General features: G+C 38.3%; 6 protein-coding genes across 11 annotated transcripts; all 6 read left to right on the plus strand.

Annotated features, from left to right (window-relative positions):
- The first annotated feature begins 1,732 nt into the window (after window positions 1-1,732).
- On the plus strand, window positions 1,733-12,548 carry LOC122635593. Its single transcript, XM_043825974.1, has 9 exons — window positions 1,733-2,401; window positions 2,603-3,311; window positions 3,478-3,809; window positions 6,925-7,633; window positions 7,704-7,953; window positions 8,959-9,986; window positions 10,046-10,098; window positions 11,227-12,103; window positions 12,177-12,548. Exons 1-9 carry the CDS (start codon window positions 2,249-2,251, stop codon window positions 12,515-12,517), a joined length of 4,452 nt encoding a protein of 1,483 aa, XP_043681909.1. The 5' UTR covers window positions 1,733-2,248; the 3' UTR covers window positions 12,518-12,548.
- On the plus strand, window positions 5,831-8,215 carry LOC122635546 (odorant receptor 22c-like). 3 transcript variants are annotated; one of them, XM_043825879.1, is made up of 4 exons: window positions 5,831-6,747; window positions 6,925-7,167; window positions 7,363-7,633; window positions 7,704-8,215. In XM_043825879.1, the coding sequence occupies exons 1-4, from the start codon at window positions 6,604-6,606 to the stop codon at window positions 8,042-8,044; spliced, it is 999 nt and encodes a 332-aa protein (XP_043681814.1). In that variant the 5' UTR covers window positions 5,831-6,603; the 3' UTR covers window positions 8,045-8,215. The 3 variants fall into 3 exon arrangements, with proteins under 3 accessions (XP_043681814.1, XP_043681813.1, XP_043681812.1); XM_043825878.1 differs by having other exon boundaries at window positions 5,831-6,458; window positions 6,581-6,747; window positions 6,925-7,633; XM_043825877.1 differs by having other exon boundaries at window positions 6,925-7,633.
- LOC122635545 (odorant receptor Or2-like) lies at window positions 8,546-11,898 on the plus strand. 3 transcript variants are annotated; one of them, XM_043825875.1, is made up of 3 exons: window positions 8,546-9,986; window positions 10,046-10,399; window positions 11,833-11,898. In XM_043825875.1, exons 1-2 carry the CDS (start codon window positions 8,972-8,974, stop codon window positions 10,384-10,386), a joined length of 1,356 nt encoding a protein of 451 aa, XP_043681810.1. In that variant the 5' UTR covers window positions 8,546-8,971; the 3' UTR covers window positions 10,387-10,399; window positions 11,833-11,898. The 3 variants fall into 3 exon arrangements, with proteins under 3 accessions (XP_043681810.1, XP_043681811.1, XP_043681809.1); XM_043825876.1 differs by lacking the exon at window positions 11,833-11,898 and having other exon boundaries at window positions 8,546-9,118; window positions 9,278-9,986; window positions 10,046-10,432; XM_043825874.1 differs by lacking the exon at window positions 11,833-11,898 and having other exon boundaries at window positions 10,046-10,432.
- A 1,389-nt stretch (window positions 12,549-13,937) lies between the features above and the next one.
- Window positions 13,938-15,210, plus strand: LOC122635594 (odorant receptor Or2-like). The gene is made up of 2 exons (XM_043825975.1): window positions 13,938-14,762; window positions 14,798-15,210. The coding sequence occupies exons 1-2, from the start codon at window positions 14,048-14,050 to the stop codon at window positions 15,136-15,138; spliced, it is 1,056 nt and encodes a 351-aa protein (XP_043681910.1). The 5' UTR covers window positions 13,938-14,047; the 3' UTR covers window positions 15,139-15,210.
- A 611-nt stretch (window positions 15,211-15,821) lies between these two features.
- LOC122635424 lies at window positions 15,822-17,555 on the plus strand. The gene is made up of 4 exons (XM_043825634.1): window positions 15,822-16,111; window positions 16,329-16,809; window positions 16,887-17,114; window positions 17,179-17,555. Exons 1-4 carry the CDS (start codon window positions 15,971-15,973, stop codon window positions 17,520-17,522), a joined length of 1,194 nt encoding a protein of 397 aa, XP_043681569.1. The 5' UTR covers window positions 15,822-15,970; the 3' UTR covers window positions 17,523-17,555.
- Window positions 17,292-20,622, plus strand: LOC122635421 (peroxisomal N(1)-acetyl-spermine/spermidine oxidase-like). Of its 2 annotated transcripts, XM_043825628.1 has the most exons (8): window positions 17,292-17,320; window positions 18,088-18,161; window positions 18,296-18,511; window positions 18,709-19,059; window positions 19,429-19,620; window positions 19,689-20,014; window positions 20,080-20,358; window positions 20,432-20,622. In XM_043825628.1, exons 2-8 carry the CDS (start codon window positions 18,094-18,096, stop codon window positions 20,599-20,601), a joined length of 1,602 nt encoding a protein of 533 aa, XP_043681563.1. In that variant the 5' UTR covers window positions 17,292-17,320; window positions 18,088-18,093; the 3' UTR covers window positions 20,602-20,622. The 2 variants fall into 2 exon arrangements, with proteins under 2 accessions (XP_043681563.1, XP_043681564.1); XM_043825629.1 differs by lacking the exon at window positions 17,292-17,320 and having other exon boundaries at window positions 18,136-18,161; window positions 18,261-18,511.
- Window positions 20,623-20,681: the final 59 nt, after the last annotated feature.

Raw genomic sequence — 20,681 nt, forward strand, 5'->3', positions numbered from 1 at the left:
CTATAATCGGTGTCAACTAGAGCGTGCTGACTGAAGATTTTCGAAGATAAAGAACGACGAAAGATCGTCGAAATTTGCAAATCTCGATAGATCCTTAAATGAACAATAAACTCGAGTACGTCGGCACGTCGATAGAAATATCGAGTCGTTTATCAGTACTTTTCTATCGATAGTTCCAACATTATCTATCGGCGAATCGAATCGTTTCCAAAATTCTTTTGTAATTTCGATCGATATAATTTATGAATTAGTATCGAAATTTACCAAGAAACGATGCGGCTATTTCTTCTCCCTTGCTCTCTAGGTCCAAAAGCACGTTATCGATGGGAACGAATCGTCCGGATGTAATGCGTCTTCGAGAATGAATTTCAACGAAAAGAAGACGCTCGTTGTCGAGTCGAACGATTCGGTCCTTTCGGTCTCGACTCCGTACACTTGACACAGCGAAGGTTGTGGCGTGACTGGTGTCGGACGTAGCCGGACGAACGGTACTTACCTGAGCGAACGTACCTGGCCTACGAACAAACGTGGCGAGCAAGACGAGCAGGACGCAACACAAAACGAATACGATGCACCACGACACCTTTTCTTTTCAATCTCTTTTTCTTTCATTTTTCCTTTTTTTCTTACGTCCATCATTAATTATATCAATTAATAGAAGGAAAAAGAAATTTGGGGCCAGGTAAAACGTTATAAATTAAAAAAAAAAGGTAAAACATTATCCTTCGAATATTTAAGAAAGTACGATAATTGGTACGGTAGAGTCAGCGGATACTTAATTGCTTACGTCTTACGGTAACGTCTCTCGTACGAACGGCCCGAAAAGCGTAAGTCATTGACCTCCCCAAAAAATTAAGGAACTAAAGTCCGTGGATGGTAACGTCGGCCACTCGATTCCAAGTACCAAGGTCGCACCTTGTTCGATACAATGCCAGGAAGAGCATTCAACCGGTTCCAAAGTGTGGCTCGGTGCCAGGATTTAAGTGCCAGATGATCGCCGACATTCCTTCGTGAATTTATTTATTTTCTATCTTCGGTGGCATGCACGTGAATTATCTTTCGGACGACAAAGATTCTTAACCGATCGCGCGAAGTTTAAACAGTTTCGGCAACTCTCGGTTGTAATGGATCTAAGACGTGACGTGTCATCGAAAGTTTTATCGACGAATAAAATAACAATTTTTAATTAATCCAGCGTATCGCGTGTCAAAAAGAGGCGTGCTTGCACGATATAACCGAACTATCTTTATTAGTTTTAACCGTTTAGCGCATCGTTTTTATCTCCTTTTTTATTTTTTTCTACGATCCACTGAACTTCTTATTAAAGGTTCGTCATCGAGTACTTTTATTCGAAATACTTCGATAGACAGTTATAAATAAGGCTTATCTCATAATTGTACGATCGTTTCGTGGATCCTTCGATAAACCGACCTTCCCATTAAGCTTTCGTTACTCTTAACGTTTTAACCGCGAGACCGATAAGTATAGAAAGATAGGCGGCTTAATGTTTTCTACCGTAAATCTATGACGTTGCAGTTTGCATGCATTAGATCACCAACATATTCGAACGGCACTTATTAGGTGCAAAACATTTTTCATGTTGTAATGAAGTGTACGATAATTTTATGGATCTTCGAACAAACGTAATATATTACAGCGTACGCGTATAGAAGAAATGTCAAAGAAAAAAAAAAAACCATTGGATCGTTTCCATCAGATATTCCTAGAAGATTATTTAGACAACGTTCGAATATTTTCATGATTAGATATATATAACATCGTTTAGAAACCGTTCGTATCACAGGTACTAGTTTTCGACGGACTAAGATCGTACTGGTTTCACGATACTCATACAAACGATGAGCTATGAAAAATTGATTAGTTTAACAACCGACTCACGTACTGCATCCATTTCCTTTTCCTTTCGTTATAGGTCTTTAAAAAGAATGAAAGGCTTCGAAAGTGAAGAAATATATATTTTCTGCTTGTCAATTGTGACAAAAGTAAAGACCCGAGTGAAACATGATGATACAGTTATAGTATGCTCTTTAAAGGTGTGTCATTTGGCTTAATACGTACACGTACGTATACGTACACCTTCGAAAAGGAAAGAAAAGAAAATCTTACCTGAATAAATGATCAAAGCAGGTAGAACATAAAACTCGTCCTTTACGTTTCTATTTTCCGATATATCGAATACTCGAGTTAAAGAGAGAAGAAAGAAAACGGAGTTTCTTTATGCGAATCGATGTCTAAGATGAAGAGGAAGCTAAGTTGGAATGAAGAAACGATATATGCTTTGAACTTGTACAAGACGTTTCTTGGATTGATCGGAGTTTGGCCTTTTGGCGTGGAAAATTTGTCGTCTAAGATACGCTGGTCCCTGGCTATGTTGATACAAGTTAGTAGATGCGTTAGCGATAAGAATTCAATATTTGAAATGCATTAATGTATGACCCAAACACATTGATTGACATTAATCGTATAATAAAGAATCTAATAACGATGAAAATTTGATCGACTTTCGCAATAGAAAAATTTGGTGCCAGTCAACGTGTTAACTTTATATAAAAATTCTAAAGCTCGTAATTCATATATTTAGATGAGTACGATAGGCAGTCAATCGTTAGAGGTTTATCGACATTGCGTAGATCTCGATGACACCATGGACGCATTTTTAATGGATCTATCGTCACTCGTCAGTATCTCAAAGTTGTTGCTGACGAGACTGAATTATCGACATACTCGATCCTTGCTATCTTCTATCGTCGAAGATCTCTCAATTTTGGAAGATTCGAATCAAAGGGAAATCGTGATGAGATATACCACCAGAGGAAGAATCGTTTCAGCTGCTATACTTTATTTGGGTTACGCATCTGGCATGAGCTTTGTTTTCAGAACTCTACCGCTTCATTACGTTCTGCCGGAAAATATCGATCGAAATGAGACGTACGATGTAAAAGTAACCAGTTATTTCTTGTCAACTTATTGCGTTTTCGACGATCAATCAGGATTTTGGCGTGCTGCGATCCTTCTTCTTCAAACTATACAGATTTTTGTTAATGCTACCTCTCACTGTGGAAACGACGGCTTCTTTTTCGGTATTGCGATGTATCTCTGCGGTCAGTTCGAAGTACTCAGGATGAATTTTGCCAATTTGGGGAGCGAGGAAAATCTTTCTTGTAAAAAGATAGGCGCACTTGTACGTAGACACTGTCATTTGATTCGTCTTGCTGATAACCTGGAAGAGGCATTTAACATGATAATACTGATACAATTGTTGATGAGCGCTTTACTTCTCTGCATCGAGGGTACGTTATCTTTCCATTTATTATTATTGTCGAATGGACTTTTGTTATCGTTTAAGGGAGAGTCGTTCGCGTGAAAGATACCATATACGTATACTTTATACATCCCTGCATATTCTATTTTTATAGAAATATATTGCGTTCGCGTGAAAACGAAATTATTTTCCAGGCTTTCAAATGTTGGTCTCGCTCGATGCAAACGACATCATTGCAACTACCAAACACGCTGTCCTAATCGTCACACTACTTGTCCAAATATTTATCTATTCTTACGCAGGTGATATGCTCGAATCGAAATCCGCCGATTTAATTCTCGGTGTTTACGATTCTCCGTGGTACATGTTCGACACGAGTGTCGTGAAAAATCTAGCCTTTGTCATTTTCTATGGTAAAATACCGCGTCAAGTGACAGCTGGCAAATTCGTTTCTATGAATTTTTTCACTTTCAAAGAAATTATCAAAGCTTCGGCTTCTTATATTTCCGTATTGAGAGTAGCGCTATACGAATGATGGTTTTTTATTTTCGCAGGATTAAAAATCGTTTCTATTTAATTTGTATTACTTTTATTAATACGACAGTGACACAGCAAAGTCGATCGTTTTATATTAGTTATAAAATCAATCGAAAATTATTATTGAGACTCTTGGAGATTAGATGGGAATTGATTGAATAGACTTACTTCTATTTCTATTTCTTTTATCATTGTCATTTTATTATATTTCCTTATAGGCAACATACCGTCTCTCCTTTGATTTTCTTCGGAGAATAATTCAGACTGATTTTTTAACAAACGATGAAAGGATAGATTAGAGAAAACGCGAATCGTCGAGACAACGACGAAGGAAGCTTCGATGTAACAATTAGCTCGAATGAGAACGATTCACAAATATTCGATGACGGCCCGTGTTCCAAGCAAAATGTTTCTACCTTTTCATTATATAGAATCTCATTAGAGTCAGTAAGCGTCGGTCTTCGTATAAGCTGTAATTTCTAGGTGCAACAGGTGTGCGAGAGCATTGCCTAGAAATGTATATGTAAGCGTACATATATACGTACTATTTGCAACGTCTATGTTTTGCGAGAGTTTGTATAAATAAAAGATCAAAGAAAAACAAGACTTACTATTATTACCTTCGGTCGAGACGATGCCACGTGGTTTTGCGAATTTAGAGTTTATCTGCTTACGTGGAACATTCGGTTTATGACGATGAGTCTTGAGAAAAGAAAATACGACGACATACCTCACGTTTCGACGTTCTAAACGAATATATTATACTTGGAACACTTGGCTTATGCTCCCTCGAAGAAAAGAGTCGAATCATTAATCCTATGGTATTTAACTGTTTCTTTGAAATAATATATGCGTTCGTTAAAAAGACGAGGTTTCTATTCTTGAAAATGATTACGATACAGTTAAATTTTCGACTCGCAGTCGTTGCCTTTATCCGATATCAATAAAAACGAACCTTTCATAGACTTTGACGTTTATCGAATTAGTTTTCTTTCTTTCGCATTTCGACGAATACACGACGAAATTCTCTCTTCTCGTGCGACTAAGCTTAAATAATTTATACTTTCGATTATTTAATGAACATCGATTATAATTGAGAAATAGAGTCCGCGTCGGTCGCGATACGAAACTCATTTATTGTTTCTTAGATTCGAAAGCGTTCTTCATCGGCGTGCGGACCTCAACAAAGACTTAAAGTAAGTAATTTTATATTAAACATTTTCTGAATAATTTCAATATTTTTTTTCTTTTTTTATAACATCGACACCAATAACCGTGTTTTTATTTTTTTATTTCAGAACATCGTCGCAATCGTTCGTTCGTATATCAATGAGTTTTTAAAATCTTGTTTCTCTAATTCTAAAAAAACATTAAAGTACTTACGTATTATATTTTTAATCTTACTTCAACAAATAAACAGATGTAGTAAAATTCTAAAATAATTTCTTAAGGAGACGCAAAAAATTGTTATTTTTATTTCATTATTTATTATTCTTTTTTTTCTGATTAATTTGTATTAATACTTATTTATTAAAGCACTTAATAAAAGACCAGCCTTTGTTCGTGCGCTATTATTGACCGTCGGTGTACTTGTTTTCCTGCCTAGTAACTTATCGGCTTACCAACTTATCAATGATCTTCTATCGATATAAGTTCATTGATAAAGTAATATTAATAATTCATCGCGATCGCTGCCTTTTCTTTTGGAAATACAAACTAAATTTCTGGGATTCTAAACGATTTTAAACGAACTTGGACAAATTTCTTCTTTATCGATTGAGTCGTCGTTAAGAAAGGCAACCATTTTGATCGATGATCGAAGATCATTCCTACTTCGATCCATTATGTCGCTAAATTTTGCCAAATAATTAAAATCTTTTTTAATTTTTTATAACAAGATTTTTGTAAATTTCGATAAAACGATACATTTGAAAAAAATCGTATTTAACAAGTCACATTTCACAATTAACCACTGCAGGCATTCACAAGTCATCTTTTATACTCTTTTCAGTCTCTGTATACATCGTTAATAGCACGGATTAATTTTTTGTTACAATTCTTTCTACTTCATAATTATACGGAATAATTATCCTGTTAGCTACACAAACACGATAAAAAAATATTTTCCATATCTCGCATCAATGTCATTTTCATATCGCACAACGCTTGGTCTTCTCCAGTGACAACTTGACGCGTCCGAGTTTGTTCGATGGACGATCTTCCTCGTGTGTGAAATTTTTATTAGTATACGAGAGAAAAATACCAATGATAGAAATATATCGAATTGGAAAAAAATAAATTTCGCTTATCTCAATATTACTCGAGACAAAAAAGATACTTACGCCGAACGATATAAAATTACGGCATTCATTCCTTCGACGTCTAAGTTTATAGGAACGAATGCCGTAAAAACATTACTCGATGATACCATAATTTAGATACGCGTATTGTCTATGCACCGGAAAATATTATCTGATATAAAATGATCTATAATGTTTCTAATGTTAGCTCTCACGCGAGGGGCCGTAGTTCGTTCGATTAGAATCGAATTACGAAGTTCATGTGCATTTTCTCATGGCATTGCTCATCTTTAATTTAACTTATTCCTCAGGATCTTGCACGAGTAATACGCGAGCAAGTATGATCTATACGCCTTGAAGCGTTTATAAAAACTATCTCTTTCTGTTTTATTTCTTTCTCCTTTATCTTTTCTTTTTTCATTTCTCTTTTATTTTCCTATGTCGTTTTCCAATCGTCGAGTCGACGCAAGTGCATAAGGAAAAATGAACATCGATGATGTCTGGACTATCGAATCCAATTATGCCTTAGGAATGTACAAATACATTATGTGGGCGACTGGCACATGGCCGCTAGAAGAGGAAGGATTATTCGCGATGGTTCGCTTCGGCGTCTCTTTTGCATTGGAGGTACTATGACATTTTTCTAAGAACAGAGAATATTATCGTAAAGACGATAGGAGCGTTGTGATAGATCGTTGGCCTCTGTTAGATTGTTCTCCTGTAAAAAAAAAGATAGAAAGGTTACAAACATGCTTTAAACGTAATATCATCCGTTCTTGACTCTTCTTCCATCGTCTACCACAGTTCGGTATACTCGTTTCTATTCTGATGGAAATTCGACTGAATTGTGGCACCGTCGACGAGACTCTGGATTTTTTTGGTTTGTCCGCGTCATCGGTGATCAGTCTAACCAAACTAATATTGATGAAGTTACATCAGAAGGATTTACGGAGGATCGTCCTGTCGGCATTGAAGGATTGGTCCACGTTCGTCGAAGGATCTTCGACAAAGGATATAATGTTGAAATATACAAATCGCGGCAAACTGGTATGCCGTATTCAGATGGGTCTCGGTCTGGTTATTATTACAACGATGATACTGGATGCTCTGCCAGCTTCGGAATCATCCCTTTCGGACAATAGCACGTCTAAGGAAGAGATCGTTAAACGAACGCCTCTTAAAATGATGTGCTTCTTCGGTAATATGTCAACGTCTACTTATTGGACAGTTTTCGTTCTACAGGGAGTTCAACTGTTGGATGCTGTATTCGTCGACTGTGGGCACGACGTTTTCTTCTTCGGGATTGCCATGCATATTTGCAGTCAGTTCGATGCACTCAAGATATTTTGCGACGAATTAAACGTGGAAGACGAAGAGAATCGTATAGAGAAAATCAAAGAATTTATCGAGAGACATTCGCATGTTTTGGATCTTGCTCATCGACTCGGGAATACCTTCAATTATATTCTTTTGGTAATTTTAATGGGCAATGGGATACATATATGTTCAGCAGGTAATAAGTTTCTCAATTTTTTTTGGGTATGAATGTATTCGCGACGTTAATGACATTTTCAATCTTTTAGGGATACAAATGGTTGTGTTATCGAAACAAAACGACATAGTTTCTCTCCTTAAAGCAATTCTTTTGTTCAACGTTCTTTTGGGACAACTTTTCCTTTACAGCTACGCTGGGGATTATCTGTCATCGTTGTCCAATAACGTCTGCCATTTAATTTACAATTGCCCCTGGTACGAATTCTCACCGAGTACTATGCGGAATTTAAAGTTCATCATTATGAGAACGCAAATACCATTTCGTCTTAAAGCAGGAAGGTTTTATGCTATGGACATAGAAAATTTCAAGAATATCCTAAAAGCATTTTTTTCGTATTTTTCCCTCTTACGAATAGTATTCATCGAGTGACAGTACGTATTTCGTTTGCATCGTACAAAGTGATGATCGTTGTAAGTAATAAACATTGTTCTAATTAAGCTTAATAACTTATCGTCCACTACAATCCATTGTAACCTAATCGTATAGTTGAATGAAATCAATTCAACGAAAACCAAAATATTATTTTTAATAGTATCTCTACGATATCATTAATAGAAAGTTTACTTTTCAAACTTACTTGATTTCTGATTCGTCTTTCCGATCTATCTTTTTTTAATTTCATATCCCCTTTGCAACCTTGACGTATCTCTCGTATCTCTTCTTATCGGGCTCGAAATTCACTGTACGTAGCGCCGACAAAGTCCTCTACAGTGGACTGTAGAAGCCTTTCTATCGAGGACTGTCGAGACTGTTTTGATACGAAGCTCTACGCATGCTCGACATGTTTATTAGCAGGTATAAGTAAAATATATTCACCATCGATAAAATAAATCGAAGAGGAGAGAGAGAGAGAGAGAGAGAGAGAGAGAGAGAGAGTACATTTTTCTACTACAATATTACTCTACAAAATATTTACCAAGAAGACGCTTTTCAAAAATGACAGAGATATGAATACCATAGAAAGGAAATTCGACCACGCTATAATTCAGTTACGCATATGGTATGAAAAATATAACAGAACGTAAAATTGTACGATATACTCTGTAATGTCGCTTACGCGAAAGGTCATAGTTTTTTGCATTAGACATGAATTACGAAGCTCGTGTGTATATTCCCATAGCTTTACTCATCGCCATCAATTACGTTTAACTTGTTCCTCGCGATCATGCGGTAATAATACATGCGACAGTTTGATCCGTACACTTTGATGAATTACGATGAAAACTTTCTCTTCTTTTATTCCGCGATATCATATCGAAAACATTGTATCGTGTTCTCGAAAGTCTATCAGCAAAAATGGATATGGAAGACGTTGTCTGGAATACTGACGCCACGTATGCTCTAGGAACGTATAAATTTATAACTTGGACTACTGGCACATGGCCTCTACAGGATGAAGGGATATTCGCGATGATTCGCTTCACTATTGCCTTCATCTTGGAGGTAGTACAGTATCTTTGCTTCAAAAAAAATAACAAAGATCGTTGCAAACAAGACGTACCAATTGTTATAGGTCGTAAAGGAAATTACAAATGTTTCAAGTGTATTAAAAATTTAGTGTCGTCTTGTCGTCTGTTTTTAATTCGTACGCTTTTACCACAGTTTAGCTTACTCGCTTCCGTTCTGTTGGAACTCCGGCTGAACTGCGGCAACACGGACAAGACGTTGGAGTTCTTTGGATTGACAGCAGGAATGACAACGGGCCTAACAAAATTAATTTTCGTCAAGTTACACCAACAAGATTTACGGAAGATCCTTTTATCGGCAATTAAGGACTGGTCCTCGATCGCAAAAGATTCTTCGGCAAAGGAGATAATATGGAAATATACCCATCGGGGTAAGATGGTATGCCGCGTTCAAATGAGCTTGGGTCTGTTAATCATTGCATCAATGATAATGGATGCTGTGCCAACATCAGACTTCTCTCAGCAGGACAATATCACTTCGAGCGAAGAGAACCTTAGACAGATCCCACTCCGGACTATGTGTCTTTTCGGCAACATGTCAATGTCTACTTATTGGACAGTTTTCGTTTTACAGGGAGTCCAGTTATTGAATTCCATAGCTGTTAATATGGGAAACGATGTCTTCTTTTTTGCGATCGCCATGCATATTTGTGGTCAACTCGACGCACTCAGAATTTTTTGCGATAATTTCAAAGCGAACGACGAGAAGGACCGAGTTCTGAAGATTGAAAAATTTGTTCGTAGACACTCCCATCTGTTGGAACTTGCTCAACGACTCGAAAACACCTTCGCTAATATTCTTTTAGTGAATTTAATGACCGATGGATTGCACACTTGTTTAGCAGGTGAATTCGATTTTGATCATAAAACACTTTGCAACGTTAATATGATTTTCAATTTTTAGGAGTACAAATCCTTACTATATCCAATAAAATCGACATTGTTCCTCTCACCAAAGTGAGCTCTGTGATCGTCATCATTTTGGCACAGCTTTTTTTATATAGCTATGCAGGTGATTACCTGTCATCGTTATTCCAGGATATTTGCCAAGTGATTTATAATTGTCCATGGTATGAATTCTCACCGAACAACGTTCGAAATTTGATGTTTATAATTATGAGAACGCATGTACCATTTCATCTTACGGCGGGAAGATTCTATACCATGGATATTGAGAATTTCAAGAACATTGTGAAAACATCCTTCTCCTTCTTTTCTCTCTTACGAATTATATTTTCAGAGTGAACGCTACAACGATGTGAGTAATAAAACGTTGTTCTTCTCATCTTGATTAATAGTTGTAATTTAAGTCGTGTCTTGGATTGCATTTCTTTTTTTTTCCTTTATAAACTTACCGCTATCAACGCTCGTAGCTTGCAGACTCCTCCAATAAAAATTAGTATGTCCAGTCTAGTCGATGGAAAGCATCTTACACGTTCATTTGTATCAGTGATTAGGAATGAGAAAAATATATCGACAATTGTAGAGTACATTGCAAGAAAAATATATTTCCTTATCTCCGTATTACTCGAGAAAATACGATAAAAATGTTACTTAGGAAAACCTTCATATCCACAGGCATTGAAACTTCACTCGACACTATAATTCAGAAAAATATAACCCAGCCTAAAATAATGCGACATTGTCCATAATGTTGGCACTTAGACAAAAGCTCGTATTTTGTTACATCGGGCATAAATTACAGAGCTCGTGTACATTTTCCTATAGCCTTACTCATCCCTAACAATTTCGTTTAGATCACGCACGAATAATACATGAGGTAGTTTGCTCCATACACGTAGATGCATTTGATGAAAACTTTTTCTTCCACCTATACTTCTTTCTCTTTCTTTATTCTCTTGTATCGTATCGCGTACGTTGCGTCGTTACGAGTGGACCCGACAAAATGGCGAACGACGATGTAGTCTGGAATACCGACTCCACCAATGCCTTACAAATGTACAAGTATATAACTTGGTCGATCGGCACGTGGCCGCTACAAGATGAAGGAATATTCTCGGTGATTCGTTTTGGCATTGCTTTCGTCTTGGAGGTAGTACAACAATTTTCACTTAGCAAAATTAGAAAATATCGTTACAAAGAATAAAGAGGTGTCGCTATAGATTGTCGATCTTTTTACATCGCTTCGCCATAGAAAAGCAAAGACAAAGAAAAAGAATATCACTACGATTACAAGTATTAAACGTAAACAACTTTTTGGTTCTTGGTGCGTATCATCTGTGGTTTCGACAGTTCGGTGCATTAGTTTCCGTTCTGATGGAAGTTCGGCTGAGTTGCGGGAGCACCGACGAGACTCTCGATTTCCTTGGAGCTGCAGCGTCAACGTTCTCCGGTTTGATGAAACTAACTTTCATCAAGTTGCACCGAGCGGATTTACAAAAAATTATTTTGTCCGCGCTGAAGGATTGGTCCTCGATCATTGCTATTTCTTCGGTGAAGGAGATAATGTTGAGGTATACGGAACGAGGCAAGTTGGTGTGCCGCGTACAGATGAGCTTCGCACTGATCATAATTTCAGCAATGATACTAGATGCTTTACCAAAATCAGAATTATCTGGATCGGACAATGACACTTCGAGCGAAGATATCGTTAAACGGATACCTTTAAGGACAATGTGCCTTTTTGGCAACATGTCAACGTCAATGCATTGGACAGTCTTCTTATTGCAGGCAGTGCAGATGTTGAATGCTGTTTTCGTCGATACTGGAAATGACGTTTTTTTCTTTGGAATCGCTATGCACATTTGCGGTCAGCTCGATTCACTCAAGATAGTTTACAACGAATTTAAAATGTCGGATGAAGAGAATGGTGTTCAAAAAATCAAGGAATTCGTTGACAGGCACTCGCATCTGTTGGATCTTGCAGGATTACTCGAGAATACGTATAATAATATTCTTTTGGTAATTCTAATGACTAGTGGATTTCACATTTGTTTAGCAGGTAATAGTATTTTTTACTTCGACATGAAATTCACGAATGTCTCCGTATTGTTCATCCAATTTCCAATTTTTAGGGATACAAATAATGTTGTTATCTAAACGAAACGATGTAGTTCCTCTTGTCAAAGCTATCGTAGCGTTTCTCATCGTTTTAGGACAACTTTTCCAATATAGTTACGTCGGGAATCATCTTTTATCATTATCGCAAGACATTTGTCAAGTGGTTTCTAATTGTCCTTGGTATGAATTCCCACCGAGTATCGTTCGAAATTTTGCGTTTATAATTATGAGAGCACACGTACCGTTGTTTCTCACGGCTGGAAGGTTCTATCCTATGGACATGGCGAGTTTCAAGAATATTTTAAAGGCTTCTTTTTCATATTTTTCTGTTTTACGAATCGCATTCGAAGAGTGATGCTACGTGTTCCATTTGTAATATAGAAAATGACGATCGCTGTAAGTAATAAAATTGATAGCAATTAAACATATCTACATCGCGCCTTCTCGAATTACTTATCAAAAGAATAATTCAATTTGTTCAAAATAGATAAAATATTATTTAACACATCGATATTCGACGTTTTCCACGTTCAGCCATAATATCCCGACAATTTTGCCATTTTTGTTATGGAACGAAAATGAAGTTATCATCAAAAAGAAGTAAACAAGGGAATTACGATTGGCAGAATTTCTATTTAAAAAAACTTATTTTTTTTCTATTGAGTAAACCTATTTTTAGCTATTTTTCTTTTCGTCTGAAATATCGAGACTTAGTTTGAAATCTAGGTATAATCAATCTCCAGTTATTAAACTCCAATTATTTTGTATGCAAGTAATTACGAATGAATATACATTTCACGAACGTAATGCATTTCATTAGTCACACTTCACTCAGTTACGAATAAATTCCACAAGCCACATTTTTTACACTTAACATCTTTCACAAAAAACTACACGTATCGTCGATGCAATTTAAACTACTAGTAATCGTAGTAATCGTATTTCAATATAGTTTTCATCATTTCACATGTCGCGTCAAAATGACACGAACGAATTCTTCGCCAATAACATTTGATGCGTCCAGCAGCTTTAAAGGATGATACTCTTTACGCTCGACATTTTGTATTCGTAGGTAAATACAGAATGAATCTAGCATATCCATGATTATATAATTCATATGAAATAAATATTCATACCTGAATGTTACCTTAAAAAAATATTTACGAAGAGGATGCTCATCGCGAAAAACGTCAGAGGCGTCTGCCATATCTACCATCTGTTGGGACGAACGCTGCAGAAATTGTATTCGACGACGCTGTAATTCAGTTGCGCATATGGTATGAAAAATATAACCAAACCTAAAATTATACGATATAGTCTAATGTTACCGTTCAGGCAAAAGGTCGTAGTTCGTTGCATTCAGCAGAAATTACGATGCTCGTCTGCAATTTCCCATATCTTTACTATTCCCCATCAATTTCGTTTCGCGATCTTGTTCGAATAATATATGCGGCAGTTTGATGCATACGCTTTGTTGCATTTGATGAAAACTTCCTCTTCCTCTTTTATTTCTTTCTCTTCTCTTTTTTATTTACTCCTCTTCCTTTATTCTCTCGAATCGTATCGCGAGTGTCGTGTCGTCGCAAGTGCATCTGAAAAAATGAGCAGCGAGGATGTAATCTGGAATACCGACTCCACCAATGCACTATGGATATACAAATGTATAACTTGGGCAACCGGTACGTGGCCGCTGCAGGAGGAAGGAATATTTTCAACAATTCGTTTCGTCATCGCGTTCGTTTTAGGGGTACTGCAATACTTTTACTTACCAAGAATAGAGAATATCATCGTAAAGATGACAAGTGTTTTAAGAGTTACACCAGGTAGGTTGTAAATTATTTCTTGGTATTATCTATCACAGTTTGGTACACTAGTTTCCATTCTGATGGAAATCCGACTGAGTTGCGGTAGCGTCGACGAAACATTGGATTTTTTTGGAATTTCGCTTGCGACGGTGGCAGGTCTGACAAAGTTAATCTTCATCAAGTTGCATCGGAAGGATCTACGGAAGATTCTTTTGTCGGCACTGAATAACTGGTCCACTATCGTTGACAGTTCGTCTGCAAAGAAGATCATGTTGAAATATAGCCAACGTGGCAAGCTTGTGGGCCGTACGCAGATGAGCTTCGCTTTTGTCATCATCACAGCTATTATACTGGACGCCATTCCTTCGCCGGAGGCTTCTCAGCAGGAGAATGCAACCTGGAGCGAAGAGCTCCCTCAACGAATACCTCTTCGGACTATGTGTACCTTTGGCAATATGTCTACATCTACTTATTGGACAGTCTTCGTTTTACAGTCGATTCAGCTATTCAACGCAGTACTCATTGAAAGTGGAAACGACGTTTTCTTCTTTGGGATTTCTATGCAGATTTGCGGTCAACTCGACTCGCTAAGAGTCTTACTTGGAGAATTTAGACAGGAAAAGGAGGAGGATCGTGTTCGAGAAATCAGGGAATTCGTTGATAAGCACGCGCATTTGTTGGGCCTTGCCCGACGAATCGAGGACACTTTCACTAATATTCTTTTAGTACTTTTAATGACCAATGGAATGCACATCTGTTTAACAGGTAACGGATTTGTATTTTTTAATCACGAATTTCTAATCGATCTTAATATAGTTTCTAATCTTTAGGGATACAAATATTGTTGCTGTCCAGACAAAATGACGTAGTTCCTCTCATCAAGGCTACCGTCGCGTTCGTTGTCATCCTGATACAACTTTTCTTGTACAGCTACGCCGGGGATTTTCTCTCGTCATTAACTCAAGATATTTATCGTGTGATTTATAATTATCCTTGGTACGAATTGTCACCGAATAACGTTCGAAATTTGGTGTTCATAATTATGAGGGCACATAAACCTTTTCGCCTGAGAGCTGGAAGATTCTATCCTATGGATATAGACAGCTTCAAGAACATTTTGAAGGCATCTTTTTCCTATTTTTCCGTCTTACGAATTGTATTCGAAGAATGATCCATTTATAAGCAAGCAAGTGATTACTATATAATAAAATTCATAGTAGTTTACGATCACGAATTCGTTCGAAAAGCAAAAGATATGAACTGGCGAAGGAATGAGATCAAAATCATTCCTATTTTCAGCCGTTGTTGATAATAAACCATTATCTTTAATATCATTACTACTTTTATTATAATAATATGTTACACTGCAGTTTTAGGCAGATGCGGAAAGAGTATAAGAAGAACCTATGCGAAAGGGGGAAGGAACGTAGTTCCCATAAGCACTTTTACCTTCTGTTTTAATAAATTTTGAACAAATTCAATATAGTACATTAATTTCTTAATATCCAGTCGATGTTCTCTGATCGATTTAAAAAAAGTTTCGAAAGATATCGAAATATTATTACGACATATAGTAGATTCTATGTGGTAAAACGAACCTTGTTTAAATTCGACGCCGTCGCTTCTCACTTTCTTCTTTCCTTCCCATTTTTGTGAACAAATTTGTCAGCATTTTGAGTCCTTCGTTAAGCAGTATCAACCAACCGAACCTAACTCTTCGACGTTCGTAAGGTATCGCGACTTACAAGAACGTAATGGAAACGTTATCGGATCTTTCGAGACACAGTCGAAGCACTCGTGACGCATGCTCCGAGCAAAAAAAAATATAAGAAAAGGGTATATAGCAACGATAGCGTTCAGATTAAATAAGAAATGAGCCAGGAAATGTTTCTCGCTATCTAACTGCTCGTCTTGCATCTATTACGAAAGTAGTGTATGATCGTCGATAAAATGACGACGAATGATAGTGTTCAATCAGCACTGGGAGAGGCCATCAACCGAAAATGGAGAAAAAGCCGTGGAACGACGACATTGCGTACGCTATGACCTTTTACAAGTTCTTAACATTACCCACAGGTGTCTGGCCTCTTCAGGATTACAATTTCTTCGCGACTGTCCGATCCGTCGTAACAGTGAGTTTTCAGGTAAATCGTTTTTAAGTAATAATTGCAACGAATATTTTCAAGTAATCATTTCATTGCATTCGTTACACGGGCGTGGGCATTTTTTGAGTCGTTCTGATATTGACTTGTATCTGAACAATGACGTTCGTCACAGTTTTTTTTTTTTTTTTTAAGGAAAAAGATCTTTCGATGGATCGCTAAAAAAAAGAAAAAAAAATTCAAATTTCTTTCCCCACAGATCCTGATGGTTGTATTTCAATGTAAAGAACTTCTTGCTGGTTGCAACAACAGCAATGCCAATTTGGACAGTCTAATGATAATCGCATGCAATATAATGGCAGTCATTAAGATCAGCTGTTATCGATTCCATTCTCGATATTTGATCGATAACTATGAAAAAGCTGTAAGGGATTACTCTCAAATCAAATCGTCGGAAGATCTTGGGATTATGAAAAAACACGCTTTCATCGGCAGAAGCTTATGTTCCAGCCTCATATGTTTCTCCTACGTTGCAACGTCGATCTTTATGATCGCACCTTTCTTCATGGGCTCCGTAGACACGATTATAAACGGTACGAGGACGAGTCTTCCCAAAACGTTAAGCTATCCGATGCCTTCCGACTGCACTTTGGGAAATTTCAATATTTCCATTACGCTATACTGCTTCATTTCTCTGTTGGATATCATGCTGTTGGTCAGTACGTGCAATGGCAATATCGGTAACGTATCTCTTTTATTTTGTCACTTTCAAAAATTATTTCGAGTCACATAGGAAAGTACGAGTTTCACTTTGAAGGTAACGATTGTCTTTTCTTTGGCATCACGCTACACGTCTGTGGGCAAGCCGAAATACTAAAGATCCAGTTTACACGATTTAAATTCGAGAAAGGGATGAAACGAGAGTTTAAGAATCTTTTATCGAGATACGGCGAATTGTTGACTTTGGCCAATTATCTCGTCGATACGATCAGTTTCGTTCTGATAGCACAGTTATTCGTCAGTTGCACACTCATCTGTATCGTAGGTAATTACGAGTACGTAATACGTTGCAATTCGGTTACTTAATCGAAGATTTTTCTTTTTGTAAGGTTTCCAATGCATCATGGCTCTGCAGTATTCCGATATCTTCATGTTGGCCAAGTCGCTAACAGTGCTTAGCACTTTTTTGTTGCAACTACTCCTATACAGTTACGTCGGAGAATACTTGAGAAATCAAATGGAGCAAGTTGGGTATGCCGCTTACACAAGTGCATGGTATGATTTTCCGATATCTTGGAGGAAGGATTTGATCTTCCTTCTGATGAGATCTCAACAACTCGTTGAAATAGCGGCAGCTTATTTTTTCCCGGTTAACATGCGAACTTTCATGAGTATCGTCAAAACGTCTCTCTCATACCTGTCGGTGCTACGCGTTATGCTACTACAAATTTAAACGATTTATGTGATAAAATGTGACAAGCAGGACGACCTGGTTACGAGTTAGAATGTTCTTAACATACCTGTTCCTCTCTCCCGTAATAAAATTATCTCTAGAGAATGCTTCTCTCCTTTTCTTACGATCACGACAATAAGGAGAATCGAATATAAAGTACGTGCTGCTAAAAGTACCGTTGCATAGTCCATGTGTGAAATAATCATAAGTGTGAAACATTCGTCTAAAAACATTTGAATTACGTATATAGCACATTTTCCTTCCTACGTCTTTTTATACTTTAAAACAATTTCAATAGTGTTACTCCATCGAGTATAATCTTTTGTCAAATTGATAATATTAAATCGCTCGCTGACGAAGAATCTAAATGACAATACAAAAGCGTTCGAAATTTTGTTCGCGCACATTACATTTCCGTTTGTCTGTCTGTCTGTCTGTCTGCCTCTCTCTGTCTCTCTCTCTTTCTCATAGCAACGTTTCTACAACAAGAAATGTGTCTGTGACAACGTTCTAGTTCGGCTGAGGTTAGGAATCACCGCCTTTATGATAAATTTTTCGGTTACAGCGGTTTATGTCAAATGAAATGCGCTTTAAGAGGGCCGCTGTTCCGTTTTGGACTCTACAACGAATTCTTATAAGGTAATTACTCGGCATTGATTTCTATGGAAATATAATATAATGACTCTACGATGGGATAATATTTGAAGGTAATACGTAAAAGTTCATATCGATTAGCAGCGATTCGAGATGAAACGATCACTCGGATTTTGCAGGCTACTGTCCAGTGCAAAGAACGGAGGTGATAAGAAAGAACCATGTGCGAAAGTGGCGAAATTCGAATCGTGCCAGTTGGATCCCTGCACGTTGGATCCGTGCAAACCAGAACCGAGTGTAATCATTATCGGGGCAGGAATGGCGGGACTGTCAGCAGCGCATCGTTTAGCGCAGTGCGGCCTGCAAAAATTTACGATACTGGAGGCAACGGATAGGTAAGACCCTGTCCACGACACGTCGATTCCGAATCGTAATCTTCGGTGGTGATATGTAGCTTATACGTCGTAAACGGAGTAAGTACGTATCGTAACAGTGAAAAGTAAGGTCCTGGATTCGAGAAGCAAAGGTTACCCGTACTCGCATTCGACAGATTGCGAATCGAGCGAGCTACGTGAGTCGTTTCAAATTTCAGGCCTGGCGGAAGAATTCACTCTTGCTGGTTGGGAGACGTCGTTGCTGAGATGGGAGCGACCTGGATAGAGGGTGGATGCGTGACGAATCCCGTTTTTACCCTAGCTGCCCAGGAAGGACTTTTAAAGGCGCCACTCTCTAGACCCGAACCGAATCATGGACTCTTCTGTACCAGCGACGGTCGAGCGATCGATCTACCGGTCAGCATCATTGCTTATCATACCTTCCGACAGATCGAACAACAAGCGGCGGCTCTCTTCTCTTTGGGTTGCGGTCGTACCCACGGTACGTTGCTGAATTTCATGGGCGTCAGAATACAGCAAGAGCTACACAATTTCCCGGAGGAGCAACGGTACAGTTGCGATGTACCTTCGTATATACAGGGTGGACCATTTTAATGGGGACACCTTGTATATCTTGTCTTGATCGTCAGTAATTAAGATCCGTTCCTAGCAAGAACCTATCGCAGAGATCAGTTTGTCTCTGTCATTGTCCTCACCCTCTCACCGACGAGTACCGTCGTTCAGCTAACTGAGCGAACTAAGGGATTCAGGTGTTCCTATTTAAATACTCCACCAATGTATGTAGATATTTAGGCTAAACATCCACTTTAGATGTTACCTCGGCGTATTATGACGAACCTAATGACGTATTAATCCTAAAGGCTTAGTCATTGCCCGCGCCGTGAGAAAAATTCGTTCCCTTCGTTCTCGTATTTCAGATACGACGCGGCTAGGGTAATGTACGGTCTAACCAACTTCATCAGATGCCGCTGCGGTGACGATCTTTCTTTGGTCTCAGCCGATCAGTTTGGTAGTTACATAGAGATACCCGGTGGAAACGTAAGAGTACCTCTTGGATATGTCGGCGTTTTAGCACCGTTGCTCAGAGATTTGCCGAGCTGTTGCCTCAAGTAAATTTCAATTCTAAAAATCGATCGGTCGCGGCCACCTCTTTCTTTTCCTTTCTTCTTTTCTTCAGATACTGCAAACCAGTGAGTTCCATCAGATGGGGCGTCGTCGACGACTCCTGTCCTCGCGCTATGGTAAAGTGTTGCGACGGGGACGAATATCCAGCCGACTATGTCATCGTAACTCTATCTCTTGGCGTGCTAAAGCATCAACACGACAAGCTTTTTTGTCCTGCTTTACCACCTGAGAAAATTGACGCTATCACGAAACTCGGGTATGGTTACGTTAACAAGATATTTCTCGAGTATGCCAGACCTTTCTGGGTTTGGCGAGAAGGTGGGATCAAGTTGGCCTGGTCTGCCGACGAGTTAGCGGACAGATGCGACTGGGTTAAAGGTTGTCTCGCAATTCTTCCCGATTCTTTTTGATCTTTGAACGAAAAGATAGCTTTCGACTTTTAGGTATATCTTTCATCGAAGAACTCCCATGTTCGCAACATGTGTTATGCGCTTGGATTTGCGGCCGAGAAGCCGCAGAAATGGAACTATGTTCCGACGAAGAAATAGTCGATTCTATAACGCGTTTGCTACGGCAGTTCACCGGTGATCCAACCTTACCATATCCAGCTAATATCCTCAGGAGCAAGTGGTGTTCGGACCAATATTTTGCTGGTTCGTACAGTTACATGGCCATGAATAGCACGGTCAACAATCAGTGTCATCTAGCCACTCCCATCCCAGGTACTCATAATCCTCAGTTCCGTCGAATTTTCTTCTCAGAAGCAAGATACAGATTTGTCCATTCTTTATCCAGGTACATGCGAACCGGTTCCACCGATTCTTTTCTTCGCTGGAGAAGCAACGATCCCGGGACATTACAGTACCGTGCATGGTGCCAGACTCAGCGGAATACGCGAAGCGGAACGAATAATTCAATTGACGAAAAGATATGGTGGTCCTCCTCAAAATTATCCGAATAAATAGTGAATGCACTTGTCCTTTTTTTATAGCCTATATTATCAAATCAGTATATTTGTATACTTGTATATTTATATTCCAGTAAA

Source organism: Vespula pensylvanica, chromosome 18, assembly GCF_014466175.1.
Source record: "Vespula pensylvanica isolate Volc-1 chromosome 18, ASM1446617v1, whole genome shotgun sequence".
Lineage (NCBI taxonomy): Eukaryota > Metazoa > Arthropoda > Insecta > Hymenoptera > Vespidae > Vespula > Vespula pensylvanica.

Excerpts from the sequence above, each read along its gene's own strand:
- LOC122635593 (XM_043825974.1), top strand. The coding sequence starts at position 2,249 with ATGTCTAAGATGAAGAGGAAGCTAAGTTGGAATGAAGAAACGATATAT. Across the intron at positions 3,312-3,477 it reads TTTACTTCTCTGCATCGAGG|GCTTTCAAATGTTGGTCTCG; the intron begins GTACGTTATCTT and ends ATTATTTTCCAG. Across the intron at positions 3,810-6,924 it reads CCGTATTGAGAGTAGCGCTA|TTCGGTATACTCGTTTCTAT; the intron begins TACGAATGATGG and ends CGTCTACCACAG.
- LOC122635546 (XM_043825877.1), top strand. The coding sequence starts at position 6,604 with ATGAACATCGATGATGTCTGGACTATCGAATCCAATTATGCCTTAGGA. Across the intron at positions 6,748-6,924 it reads GCGTCTCTTTTGCATTGGAG|TTCGGTATACTCGTTTCTAT; the intron begins GTACTATGACAT and ends CGTCTACCACAG. Across the intron at positions 7,634-7,703 it reads GATACATATATGTTCAGCAG|GGATACAAATGGTTGTGTTA; the intron begins GTAATAAGTTTC and ends TCAATCTTTTAG.
- LOC122635545 (XM_043825875.1), top strand. The coding sequence starts at position 8,972 with ATGGATATGGAAGACGTTGTCTGGAATACTGACGCCACGTATGCTCTA. Across the intron at positions 9,987-10,045 it reads ATTGCACACTTGTTTAGCAG|GAGTACAAATCCTTACTATA; the intron begins GTGAATTCGATT and ends TTCAATTTTTAG.
- LOC122635594 (XM_043825975.1), top strand. The coding sequence starts at position 14,048 with ATGGAAATCCGACTGAGTTGCGGTAGCGTCGACGAAACATTGGATTTT. Across the intron at positions 14,763-14,797 it reads TGTATTTTTTAATCACGAAT|GGATACAAATATTGTTGCTG; the intron begins TTCTAATCGATC and ends TCTAATCTTTAG.
- LOC122635424 (XM_043825634.1), top strand. The coding sequence starts at position 15,971 with ATGGAGAAAAAGCCGTGGAACGACGACATTGCGTACGCTATGACCTTT. Across the intron at positions 16,112-16,328 it reads TCGTAACAGTGAGTTTTCAG|ATCCTGATGGTTGTATTTCA; the intron begins GTAAATCGTTTT and ends CTTTCCCCACAG. Across the intron at positions 16,810-16,886 it reads TACGTGCAATGGCAATATCG|GTAACGATTGTCTTTTCTTT; the intron begins GTAACGTATCTC and ends TTCACTTTGAAG.
- LOC122635421 (XM_043825628.1), top strand. The coding sequence starts at position 18,094 with ATGTCAAATGAAATGCGCTTTAAGAGGGCCGCTGTTCCGTTTTGGACT. Across the intron at positions 18,512-18,708 it reads ATACTGGAGGCAACGGATAG|GCCTGGCGGAAGAATTCACT; the intron begins GTAAGACCCTGT and ends TTCAAATTTCAG. Across the intron at positions 20,359-20,431 it reads TCTAGCCACTCCCATCCCAG|GTACATGCGAACCGGTTCCA; the intron begins GTACTCATAATC and ends TTCTTTATCCAG.